This window comes from Balaenoptera borealis (assembly GCF_965194805.1).
Source record: "Balaenoptera borealis genome assembly, chromosome: 3".
Taxonomy (NCBI): Eukaryota; Metazoa; Chordata; class Mammalia; order Artiodactyla; family Balaenopteridae; genus Balaenoptera; species Balaenoptera borealis.
The window spans coordinates 107,238,265-107,252,303 of NC_138866.1; the positions used below are offsets into that span (position 1 = coordinate 107,238,265).

The following is a 14,039-nucleotide window of genomic DNA, read 5'->3' on the forward strand; positions in this document are numbered from 1 at the left end:
TTAAGCCTAAATTTTAGAAAGACCAATGCACAGCTGCAGTCTTCCTAATTAAAAACCCTTTTACCAGAAATCATAATATAAACAAAGAGCATATTTTTTTCAGTTTTGCTTAATGATGACAACACAAGAAAATACTGTGTGTGTGTGTGTGTGTTTATGACAGGTTTTTATATGACTGCAAATATATTTTTAAAATATATCTTATATTTAAATTAAAAATTTCACCACGTTAACGGTACATTAAAGAAAAATTCTAAGAAACAGTTGAACTACTGGCTTAAAGGAGTAGTAATCCTTTCTTGTAAGCACCCATTTGGATTCAGGAACAAGATGGCAAAATACTCTTTTTAACTCTTTGTTTATAAATTTGTTTATTTTTATCAGTTTTATTTATGGAGATTATTAAGTGTATTAACTTAGTTATTTTAACATTATATAATCTATTAAAAATGTAGAAGATACATAAAGGTATAAGCTTGAGTCCAGGAGCTGTTAGAAATTATACTTCCCCCTGAAGGAAACTGGATGATTGGCAACTAAGAATTTAACAAATAGCAGAAAAAAATCAGTAGTATCAATAGTAGAGCTATAATCCTACAGTGGCTCATTATTGTTACTATTTTCTCACATTCATCATTGTTATGACTTTAGGAGAAGTTTTAAAACACTGAAAGGAAATAAATGTGAGCTGACTGTTTTCAAGGGTTCAACTTTTAGGAAGACTGAGAAAATATATTGTTTTAGGGGATTATACTTATTAGAGGTGAAACTGACAAAAGCCAAAGAGTATATAACAGTGTTATCCTGTTATAAGTTCTTCATTCATAAATTTAAAACATTTGAATAATTTGTTTTCAGTCTGTATAGTCTCTTAGCATGGAATTTTATAAGTTAATTGGTAAAACAGAACTTTGTTATTATGACCTAAATTTGTCCTTCTCAGATTTCAGTGAGAGTCCCTAATTTTAATATAAAAGGATTTATTTCATGTTCACCCTTTCTACTATAAGCCCTCCAGTAGGCTATAGTCTACTGCTATTTTATATCTTTAGTATGTAGCACAGTGTCTGATTAACAGTAGGGGTTCAATAAAATTTTATCAAATTTTATATATTGGTTTTTATTTGTTCCATCAAATATACCCTCTAAATTATGTCCATATTTAATATATTAAAGCGTTTAGAAAAACATGTTTTAAAATAGTCTTCATTACACACTTACATGACCGTGTTTATTGAGAAAACTGATGTGGACAGAACGACTCTTTAATTTGACCAACAAGTCTTTGTGATCCAGCCTCTTTCTCTCAGACTTCATCTCCCACCATTTACATTGATACATAATTATTACCCAAAGTCCATAGTTTACATTAGGGTTCACTCTTGGTGTTTATACATTCTTTGGGTTTTGAGAAATGTATAATGACATGTATCCACCTTTATAGTATCCTACAGAATAGTTTTCACTGCCGTAAAAATCCGCAGTGCTCTGCCAGTACATCCCTCCCTCCTCCTAACCCCTGGCAACCACTGATCTTTTTACTGTCTCCATCGTTTTGTCTTTTCCCACTGTGTCATTTGGAATCATACAATATATTTCAGATTGGCTTCTTTCACTTAGTAATGTACATGTAAATTTTCTCCATGTCTGTTCATGGCTTGATAGCTCATTTCTTTTTCTTTCTTTCTTTTTTTTAAATTGTGGTTAAAAAACGTAATATAAAATTTACTCTCTTAACCATTTTTAAGTGTACAGTTTTGTCGTGTTAACTGTATTTATATTCTTGTGTAACATCTCTAGGACATTTTCATCTTGTAAAACTAAAATTCTATACTCGTTGAACAACTCTCCAGATCTCCCTCCCTCCAGCTCCTGACAAGTACCATTCTACTTTCTATTTCCATGATTTTGACTACTCTAGATATCTCACATAAGTGGAGTCATACAGTATTTGTTCTTTTGCAGCAGCTTATTTCACTCAGCATAATGTCCTCAAGTTTCATCCATGTTGTAGCATGTAATAGGATTTCCTTCTTTTTTTTTTTAAGGCTGAATAATATTCCATTGTATATGTATACTATGTTCCCTTTATCCATTTATCTGTTAATGAACATTTGAGCTGCTTCCACCTCTTGGCTGTTGTGAATAATGCTGCAATGCATATGGGTGTACACATATCTCTCTTCAAGACGATGCTTTAAATTCTTTCAATTCTTTTAGGAATATACCTAGAAGTGGGAGAGGCCTTCCTCTTTGACTAGAAATTTTGTCTTTGGACTTCCTGGTCTAAAAATAGGTCCCTCACCCCTCTCACTCTGTACATCCTTATCCTGTTCAATTTTTCTTACTAATACTTGACTTTATAATTTATGTATTTGTCTCTCATAGTAGTTAGTTCCATGAGATCAGGAACTTTGTTTTATCCACTATTTTATCGTTAGAACTCATACTAGTGCCTGGCACATAGTAGGTACTTAATAATAAAAATTGAAGGGATGAATAAATTGGATAAAATGGAAAATTTGTAGTAAATGTGCCTGCATTTAAATATCTTTTTTGTTGTTGTTTGATTTTCCTCATTTTTTCTCTTCCCCTTTCTGTTTTCAGAATATGAGTGATGCTATGGCAGTACTGCACAAACTACAGACAGGCTTGGATGTAAATGTAAAATTCACTGGTGTTCGAGTGTTTGAATATACACCAGAATGCATAGTATTTGATCTTCTTGATATTCCTTTGTACCATGGATGGCTAGTGGACCCTCAGGTAAGTAGAAAATCTTAAATTATATGAACACAAATATAGTAAAAATCTATTAATTTGGCAAATTAATCTAGATTTATATTTTCTGATACTTATGTTTTTGTGCTTTTACATGAAATTAGCCACATTGTGAGGTTAAGAGCACAGTCCTCCAGACTGCTAAATCTGCCCAAGACTTCTGACTATAATTTCATGGAGTTGGAGGCCAACTACGAAGCTGAGTCCACATCCTCACCAACACTTGTTATTGTTATCTTTTTGATTACAGCCATCCTAGTAGGTGTAAAGTTGTATCTCAGTGTGGATTTGTTTGCATTTCTCTAATGACTAATGATGTTGATCATCTTTTCATGTGCTTATGAGCCATTTGTATATCTTCTTTAGAGAAATATCTGCAGATCTCTTGCCCATTTTTAATTGGGCTATTTGTCTTTTTGTTACTGGGTCCTAAGAGTTCTTTGTATATTTATAATATATAAAGTATGTAAGTATAGAGTATATAGTTTTAGTGCTTAATTTAGGAGTATGATCCATTTTGAGTTGATTTGTGTATATGGTTTGGGGAAGGGATCCAACTTTATTCTTCTGCATGTGGATATTCAGTTGTACCAGCCCCATTTGTTGAAAAGGTTATTCTTTCCCCCAGTGAATTGTCTTGGCAGTCAGAGTGATCTTTGTGAAATAAACCCTCCCCTTTATCCCTGCGCCCTACTCTTTTCCTTAAAAGCCTCCAGTGTAACTAAAATAAGATACAAAATCTTTTTTTTTTTTTTACTTTTTATTGGCGTATATTTGATTTACAGTGTTGTATTGGTTTCAGGTGTACAGCAAAGTGAATCAGTTATACATGTACATATATCCACTCTTTTTTATATTCTTTTCCCATATAGTCCGTTAGAGAGTACTGAGTAGAGTTCCCTGTGCTATACAGTGGGTCCTTATTAGTTATCTATTTTATATATAGTAGTGTGTATATGTCAAGCCCAATCTCCCAATTTAACCCTCCCCCCACTTTGCCCCCTGGTAACCATAAGTCTGTTTTCTACGTCTGTGACTCTATTTCTGTTTATTTTTAATTTTATTATTTATTTATTTTTGGCTGTGTTGGGTCTTCATTGCTGTGTGCGGGCTTTCTCTAGTTGTGGCAAGTGGGGGTACTCTCTGTTGCCATGCGCGGGCTTCTCATTGCAGTGGCTTCTCTTGTTGCGGAGCACGGGCTGTAGGCGTGCAGGCTTCAGTAGTTGCAGCACGCAGACCCTAGAGCATGCGGGCTTCAGTAGTTGTGGCGCATGGGCTCAGTAGTTGTGGCTTGCAGGTTCCAGAACACAGGCTCAGTAGTTGTGGCGCACGGGCTTAGTTGCTCCACGGCATGTGGGATCTTCCCACACCAGGCCTCAAACCCATGTCCCCTGCATTGGCAGGCAGATTCTTAACCACTGCACTACCAGGGAAGTCCTTTATTTCTATTTTGCAAATAAGTGCATTTGTACCATTTTTTTAGATACCACATATAAGCGACATCATATGATATATGTCTTTATCTGACTTACTTCAGTCAGTATGACAATCTCTGGGTCCATCCATGTTGCTGCAAATGGCATTATTTCGTTCTTTAAAATAAGATACAAAACCTTTATTAGAGTTTTTATGATATACTGCGTGATCTAGACTCTGCCTCCTGTCAAACTTCACCTCATGTAATTCTCCCACCTTTTTACTACCCTCCAACAACACCAGCTGCCTTTCTATTTTTCAGACATACCAAGCTCATTTCTAGCTCGGGTTTTTGTACTAGCTGATTGCCCACTGTGGAACACTGTTTTACTACCCTAACACATTGTTCTCCCAGATCTCCCCATTTCTAGTTCCTCATTATTCAGGTCTTAGGTCAGATATCACCTTGTTAGAGAGGCCTTCCCTTGTTGAAATTAGTCACCCTCTTTTCCCCCAGTCATTATCTAGAATTATTATTTATTTATTTACTTGATTGACTCTCATCTCCCAGTAGAGTGTATGTTTTTGTTGTTTTTTTTTAATTGATTAATTTATTTATTTCATTTATTATTATGTTTTTGGCTGTGTTGGGTCTTCGTTGCTGTGCATGGGCTTTCTCTAGTTGCAGCGAGCAGGGGCTACTCTTCGTTGCAGTGCGCAGACTTCTCATTGTGGTGGCTTCTCTTGTTGAGGAGCATGGGCTTTAGGCACGTGGGCTTCAGTAGTTGTGGCATGCAGGCTCAGTAGTTGTGGCTTGTGGGCTCTAGAGCACAGGCTTAGTAGTTGTGGTGCACGGGCTTAGTTGCTCTGCGGCATGTGGGATCTTCCCAGACCAGGGTTCGAACCCGTGTCCCCTGCACTGGCAGGTGGATTCTTAACCACTGCGCCACCAGAGAAGTCTGAGTGTACATTTTATAAGAGCTGGGCCCTTATTTCTCATTGTTAAGAACAGTGCCTGGAACATAGTAGGTTCTCAATAGATATTAACTGATGGAATGAAACATGCATGCATGCATGCATGCATGCATTACCTATAGGGGAGGAGAGATCATAATAGCAAGGATTTGATAGTGTTTCTTCATCCCTGTCCTTTGGTAAAGGTAACTGGCATTCTGGGCAGTGAAAGGGTGGCTTACTGTAAGCAGGGCATCTGTATTTTTTTTGGCACTCTGTCTCTGAGAACATCACTGAAAAGTCTAAATATGTCCAGCATCTGAAACCTCCAAGGTGAGTCATGTTGGATCCTGGCAGATGGCAATGCCAGGTAGCCTAGATTCTTGAGGAGGATGAACTTATGACCCAAGGAACTTAAGCCTGAGTTCTTAAAAACTGGACTCAGATTATCCCTCTGACTGTATGTGTAGCTACATATTGCCTGGCAAACAGTTGAATTCATATGCTTAAAGAAAAAAAGGTACTCTAATATAGGACAGAAAATTTTCATCAGACTTTTCTGGTCTACACAGTGGTTTTCAAACTCTTGGGCCTGAGAGCTGTGCTTTTTATCTATTTTACTTACTTGTTTTGTGACAGAAGGATTCTGATGCTGAGAAAGAAAACAGAACAAGGCAAAATCTGAAATCCATAGGTCTCTATGAAATATCTCTCAGAACTGGCTAGTTCTTTGTATTATGATTATGTGTACTGCAAATAATTATCTTGCAAATAAATGTCAGTCATTCTCTGGATGGTGGGCGGGCACCATAGTTCAGCCATGGGAAGGTGTTTCTCCTTTATTAATTGATAATTAACTCTTTAAGAGCAGCATTGGGGGCTTCCCTGGTGGCACAGTGGTTAAGAATCCGCCTGCCAATGCAGGGGACACGGGTTCAAGCCCCGGTCCAGGAAGATCCCACATGCGGCAGAGCAACTAGCTCACGAGCCACAGCTACTGAAGCCCGCATGCCTAGAGCCTGTGCTCTACAACAAGAGAAGCCACCAAAATGAGAAGCCCGGACACCACAACAAAGAGTAGCCCCCGCTCGCCGCAACTAGAGAAAGCCCACGTGCAGCAACAAAGACCCAACTCAGCCAAAAATAAATAAATAAATTAATTAATTAATTAATTTTTTTAAAAAGAGCAGCATTGGAAGTCAGATGACAGTGGAAATCATACATTCAATGTGCTGAAAGAAGACAAATGCTAACCTATTTCCTATTCCCAGAAAGATTATCTTTCAAGAATGGAGAGAAATAAAGTCATTTTTAGATTAATTAAGATAGTTTCCTGCCAGCAGACTATCATTAATGGAAATTCTACACAAGGATTTTGAAAAGAAGGAAAGTGATCCCAGATGAAAGAGTGAATAGAGAGAAAAATAACATGATAAATATAAACGGTTGTTGACTGTATTAAATAATAACATTATCTTTTGGGGTTTAAAAAACATTAGCATATGCAAAAATAATAACATAAGTTGGGAGAAGGGTAAAATATTCTAAGGGCCTAGAATTAATTGTTCAAGAAGAGAGTATTAACTTCTGAATTTGATATGATAGGGGTAGATGTGATAGTTCCTATAACTTCTCTGTCCAACTTGGTAGCCAACTGTTGCTATTTAAGCTTAATTAATATTTACTTCTTAAGTTTCACTAGACACATTTCAATTGCTCAGTAGCCACGTGTGGCTAGTGGATGTCTTACTGGGCAACAAAGATTTGGAATATTTCCATTATTACAGTGTACTCTATTGGATAATGGTCTTTTGGAGTAACCGTGAAAAGAATAGAAAACATAGTGGATAACTTCTATATTAGCAGAAGGGGGAAAATTAATCCTAAAAGAAAGAAGAAAGGGAGGTAAAGGAATGGTAGATTTAATAAATTCAAATATATGAATAATTATAGTAAGTGTCAATAGGACTAAATGCTCTAGTTAAAAGACAATGATTCTGAGGCCGGATTAAAATATATATAGTTGCTGTTACAAGAGACATATATAAGACAGTCTGAATTTAAACACAAAGATTGCAAATAAAAAGAGAAAAAAGAGATGCCATACTGTTGCTAATCAAAAGAAAGCTGGTGTATCTATAGTAATATCAGAAAGAATAGACTTTTAAGTCAAAAAGCATTACTAATAATAGAATGTTTAATTTGCCAAGAAGATATAATCATTTTAAATTTGTATGTGCCTGGAGACACCTGGAAAGTAAATACCCTGATTGACTGTTTATTCCTTGGACCCATGGGAATTGCCACAAAGAATAAAGGTCAGTTTTTAACAATGGAAAACAAAATTTGTATGCATCTAATAACATAACCTCAAAGTACATAAAGCAAAATTTAACAGAATTATAAGAAGAAAGAAATTGTCATACTGGGAGATTTTAATATACCTTTCACTGTAATTGATAGAAGCAGAAAAGAGAACCTAATGAACATACATTCTTTAAAAACAGTTAATGAACTTTTTGTTTTTGAATAATTCCAGATTTACAGGAAAGTTGCAAAGATATTATTCAGAATGCCCATACATGCTTCTCAGTTTCCCTGAACCTTACACGACCATAGTACATGTGTCAAAACTTACAAATTTAGTGTTGGTACATTACTGTTAACTATATTAGTCTTCGCATTTCACTAATTTTTTCACTAATTTTTTTTGTTGTTGTTGTTCCAGAATCCAATCCAGGGTATCACATTGCATTTTAATCATTGTATCTTCCTAGTCTCCCCTTGTCTCTGCCATTTTCTTAGTCTTTCCTTGTTTTTTATGAACCTGACTATATATTCTTTTCATCCACTCATGAAATTTACAAAAATTGACCTAATGCTGGACCATAAAGCAAGTTTCAACAAATTTTTAAGGATTTAAAATATATGAAGTACAGAATAGTCTCTGACCACAGTGCAAGTAAACTAGAAATCAGCAGAAAAAACCAGTAGGGACTGTCTGGATCAAAAAATCATAATGAAACTTAAAGTATATTTTAAACTACACAACAACTAAATCTATATCAAAACTTGTGAGATTTAGCTGAAACAGTTTTTTTTTTTTTAGCTAAAACAGTTTTTAAAGGGGTTTTTAAAGCCCTAAAATCGAATATTAAGGAATAATGAGACTGAAAATTAATGAGCTTTATATCTATCTTAAGAGCAAAAGTATTAAAATAGAAGGTAAATATATAATAAAGAAGATTAACAAAGCTAAAATTCTTCAAAAAGGACTTGAAGAGACACTTCACAAAAATGGATACCCAAATGACCAGTGAACGTGTGAACTAGTCATCAGGGAAATGCAGATTAAAACGTAAATGAGATACGACTACACACCCATCAGACTGGCTGACATTTAGAAGTCTGACAATACTAAATATTGGAGAAGATATGCAGTATAGAGAATTTTCATTCCATGCTAATGAAAATGTAAATTGACTACCTCCTTTGGAAAGCAGTTTGGAGTTATCTAGTAAAGTTGAGGATAAGACTCAAGAATTTGACAAGGCAAATTCCCTAGAGAAACTAGATTTGTGAAACAGCATAAATGTACAGGAATGTTCATAACAGTATTATTTGTCATCGCCCCAAACTGAAAACAACTTGAATAGCCATCAAAAGATGAATGAATAAATGTATTATAGTATATTCATACTATGGAATGCTATAGTACAATGGAAACAAATAACAGCTGCATACCACTACATACAACTACCTAGTATGTTATATTTTTGCTTATTTGGTTTATTGTTTGTCCTTTCTCTAGAATATAAACTTTATGAAAGCATAGACCATCTATTTTATTCACTGCTGAGTCTTCAGTTTCTCTAACAGCACCTGGTGCATAGTAGTGCATAAAAGGCATCCAAATGAATTAACTGAATGAAATATTAACGTAGAGATCCTGCCTATGAAATTTGAAATCTTTGTATTTTTCATTGCTAGTCTATAGTAGTACAACTGATTTTTATATATTGATCATGTATTTATTATTCTAGGTGTATTTTTATGTATTCCTTAGGATTGAAAATTCAGTTCTTTGGAAAGACAAGTTGAGTCACTAAAGAAAATTGCTGTAATCAGTAAAGGTGTTACAAAAAATAATGAAAATGTAAAGGGATTGTGCTCTCAAACTGCTTCTTAAGGGTCTAAGTTTTCATTTTAAGTAAATGAAAACTGAAAGGCATATTCTTTTGTGTCATTTACCTAGAATCATAGCCAAAAGATCCACTTTCAAAGAAACGGCCTTATTGGGCTCTGTATCAGAAGGTTGACAAGTGAATACATTTGTGTGTTTTAAGCTAACATTAACTGTTTAAGATATGTATGTAACATTTTCCACAGTTTCCTGCTTTAATTTATTCAATTAACTGATCTTTAGCTAACCGTCAGTCCCACTTGGATGGTTAAGAGGCTTTTACCATCCTTGAATTTTGCAGGAACAAAGAAAAATTATAACCTAGAGAAGTTGTTCTCAAACTTTGCTAGGCAGCAGTGGAATGAAAACTTAGGCACTTGAGAAACAACTTGAGTTTTGAATTCTTTTAGCTTTTTAAAAAGCTCCCAGTTTGAAAACCACTGCCCTTACTATTGTGCAGATCTGTCAGTTCTTGTGGTATTCAAAGAGTAGGTATTCATGAAGATCATTTGGATGTGGAAAGAAAACATTGCCTCTCTTTTTTTTTATCTCATTGTATTAATTTGTGTTAATTAATATATTAATTAAGTACATGTAATAATTTACAAATAAATATATTTTAGGGATGGGAGGGCAATCAAAGTAAGTTGTTTAGACAGCAGATATCTATTTTGCTTCAATAGTAAAAGCAAAGTATATGGAAGGAGAGTAGAGATGCCCAATTTTATTTTCCTATACCTTAAAACTTTGAATTTATTTTTCTACTGTACCTTCACAGACAAAGATCAAATAAGAATCATGAGGCAAATATTTTCCCTTATTAATATATATTAACTTTTCTTTAGGAAAATAACATTAGTTATGTCTGCTCATATCTCCACTATGCTAGGAACTAAGTAACAAATAAAATGGGAAACCCTGTTTATCCCATAAATTAACATCTTTTAGATTTGCCTTGCTTTACAATCTTTTTTTTTAATTTTTTTAAAATTTATTTTATTTATTTATTTATTTTTGGCTGTGTTGGGCTTTCTCTAGTTGGGGTGAGCGGGAGCTACTCTTTGTTGCGGTGCACGGGCTTCTCATCGCAGTGGCTTCTGTTGTTGCAGAGCATGGGCTCTAGGCCAGCGGGCTCAGTAGTTGTGGCTCAAGGGCTCTAGAGCGCAGGCTCAGTAGTTGTGGCACACGGGCTTTTAATTGCTCCACCACATATGGGATCTTCCTGGACCAGGGCTCGAACCCATGTCCCCTGCATTGGCAGGTGGATTCTTAACCACTGCACCACCAGGGAAGCCCGCCTTGCTTTACAATCTTAAGAAATAAAGTTGCATATAATAATTCCATTTTATTATTTTTTGCATAATTGAAATATGGCTAAGCAATATTGTTCATAATACGTTATTGTGAGCCATAAACAAAACTGGAAACTGTTGGGTGTTGATTTTAGTGCTGATTTTCTTTTTTCATAAGTAATACTTTTATATTTAGTATTATATTAGAATAAAACCCTCAAGAGTTATATGAGTTTCTTTGTTATTGTTTTTAATTTTATCATGATTAGTGAGACAGTTGTTTGTTTTGTAGATTGATGACATTGTAAAAGCTGTTGGTAACTGCAGCTACAACCAGCTAGTGGAGAAGATCATCTCTTGTAAGCAGTCAGACAACAGTGAGCTGGTTAGTGAAGGTGGGTGAGTGTTGCTATTATCTGACTTACTCTTGGCAAAGTAACTTGTCTTAAAATTTAATATCTTTCAAATGTCTTAAATACAACTTCTAAAAAATAAAAGTGATTCTACCTGTGAGAATTAAAAGAAGTAATTATTCATAAAGGTACTAGTGAAAGGTTTTTCCTAGAACCCTTTTTACTTGTTTTGTAAAATCACTCCTGGATTCTAATAAAAGTCTTTGGAATCACTTGCTATCTTTGATATAATCAGTTACCCAAGGGTTACTGATGATTATTCTTTTAAAAAAGAGTTATTATTTGGGAGTACTGAGGGAACTTTATAATTCATCCTGAATACTTCTGTTGACTGAGATGTGTATTATGGTACTCAAGTGTTCATTTTAGTAGAGCTCTACCTTATATTTCAGTACAATATAGTATATTAAAGCTCTATTCTGGATCAGAGTACACCTTTGATCATCAGTTTCCCTAATCCTTAGCTAAAATTAAAAATTGCTAAATTCATCAACATAGAAGTGTTTTTTTTGTGTTTGTTTGTTTGTTTGTTTTTTAAGCTGTGTTCCAGTCAGTGAAGGGAAGAGCAGATTTGAAACCAGAGTGCTTTCAGAAACCATAGCATTTGGGTATAACTTCACCATCACCCACTTCACTTTTTCATAAATGTACACAAATACTGAGACTGCTGTTCTCCTCAGTTTGAAGGGTTAACAAAAGAAAGAGAAATCGTGAGAAGCAGACACACAGTTCTTTCACATGAGGTATAATAAAAATTTATTATCGTCACTACATTTTAAAAAATTAAAACCAAATGACTACAAGAGTACCTAAGAACATATGAAGGAAGATGTGTACATGAATCTCATACTATATTGATTAATAAGAACCCAACTAATTACACTACTCAATTATCCAGAAGTTTAACATGTTTATGCAAGAGGCCAGTAGCAGGAAAATACACAGTGTGTTAGTTGAGGCTCATCTAGTCTTTTACTTGCAATAAACACACAGATATTCAGTGATATTGATCATTGATTTGTGTGACGCCTCTTTCACTACAACCTAAGGCAGCAAAGTTTAAATTTTAGGGGAGAGAGGAGCAACAAAAGTTGTTACAAAAAATGTTTTCCCTCAGTTAACAAAATTCCACTCACTAGAACTTTCCATTCTTTATCCAAGCTCTCATTACTGTAAATATTCTTAGAAAGCAGGCTATAAAGAAAGTATCCATCTGTGGATTCCTACTTTCTCAGTAACTTTCAGTATGCTATTCAGTAGTAATTGAGAGAACAGTAGGGTCCAGAAAGTGTTAACAGATGGAATGATAGCCAATAAGTGATATTTGGATGAATATATTTATAAGGTAAGAAGCTATGGGAAACACTAATGTTAACAGCATTTTCACCAAGCTAGGCTGCAATGTAACAGGGGTAGGACTTATTACACTAGCAGAATGAACAACAACCAAAAAACAGTCCCTTCATCACTTCTCCTTTTTCTCAACGTGGTTTTACAACTATTATTATTATTTCTCTGGTATTGAATCCCTGGGATAACAAAAAACTATAGCTAATTTGTATAGAATTGATAACTTGAGAAGAACATCTTGGTAAAAGCAAGTAGGAATCTTCCTCTTTAGTGGTATAGAATTTTCAGGTAATATATATCAGAGCTGATTAATTCCTTGATATATAAATTTCGTAATGGTGAAATTCTGCTTATCATATTTCCATACATAGTCAAGGAAAAATTATATATGAAATTCAGTACAATTAAAAAGCTAAACTAGTTTTTTGTTTATAAGAAATTACAAATATGTAGTCTGTTTGAAATAAGTATTCAATCCCAATGACTACTTGTATAAGGCACTATGAAATCATTAAGGAAGTAAAAGGCCACAATGGACATTTTTTCTTATATAATATAGCAATTAGCTTTTTTTCCATTTTCTTCATCATATTTTCTTGGGTATATTGTTCAACCAAAGTAGTCTGCTTTCTTTTTCTGTTTAGCCTACAACTGTAACTTTCCTTCTGAATCATAAAATATCCCAAAGTGGTTTATTTCTAATCCTTCTTTATTAAAAATTATTAAACTTTGGTCTTAGATGATTTTTTAAAAATTCAAATATTTTATCTCCATAAGGTGCAGAATACAAGAAATATGTTTACTATCATTCTTTTTTGATGAAAAAGAAATATTATTTAGTTAATAGTCAAATAGAATTAGATATTCTTTCAACTTCTTTCAGAGAACATTTATTTTTTTCTGGTGGCAATACCTTGTAAGTAAAAGTACAGAACTTTTACATGTACATAGAATATTTATTATTTGCTACCTCTTTTGGATATTAATACTTTTTTGAATCAAGTTATAATGATGGGTTGTGGCATGGCAGCAAAAATCAACAAGGAAAAAAATAGCACAGTACCAGTTTCCAGACTTCACGATAACTGGTCATTTAATTCCCGAAGATCTCTCAGGAATAATTTCTTCTTTAACAGTTGTTTCTAGGTAAAAAAAAATATGCTTAAGGAAATTATTCCAGCATATTCACTTATTCGAGCTCACTTATTGAGCTTTTATTATGTGCCATAAACACTGAAGATTATAGTTTGAGTTCATATTATTTTTGATTAAATAATATTGATTTCCTTTTATTTTTCTTTCTCTTTTATTTTGGAAAAACTCAAACCCATGAAACTGGAATAGCACAATGAATATATGTACCTATATACATATTTGTACATATATATGTTTCATCTAAATTCACCAATTATTAGCATATTGAATTTTTACTTTCTGTATTCACACACACACAATTTTTTTCCTAAATCATGTGACAATTAATTGCAAATATAGCACTTTATCCATTAACTCTCCAATATTTGTCTCCTAAGAACAAAGAATTTTCCTATGTAATCACAATGCAGTTGTCTCTGGAAATTTAACATTGATACAATACTATTATCTAATATACTGTTTATATTCAAAATTCCCCAGTTGTCCCAGTAATTC

General features: G+C 34.0%; 1 protein-coding gene across 5 annotated transcripts in view; it reads left to right on the forward strand.

Moving 5' to 3' along the window:
- Window positions 1-14,039, forward strand: part of MINDY2 (MINDY lysine 48 deubiquitinase 2) — a 122,999-nt gene that overhangs the window by 55,621 nt on the left and 53,339 nt on the right. For 4 of the 5 annotated variants that reach the window (XM_082388110.1, XM_082388111.1, XM_082388113.1 and 1 more), the window contains exons 4-5: window positions 2,608-2,766; window positions 10,919-11,021. In XM_082388110.1, coding sequence (XP_082244236.1) covers window positions 2,608-2,766; window positions 10,919-11,021 — 262 coding nt within the window. The remainder of the gene's footprint in view (window positions 1-2,607; window positions 2,767-10,918; window positions 11,022-14,039) is intronic. The other variant, XM_082388114.1, reaches the window with a different exon arrangement.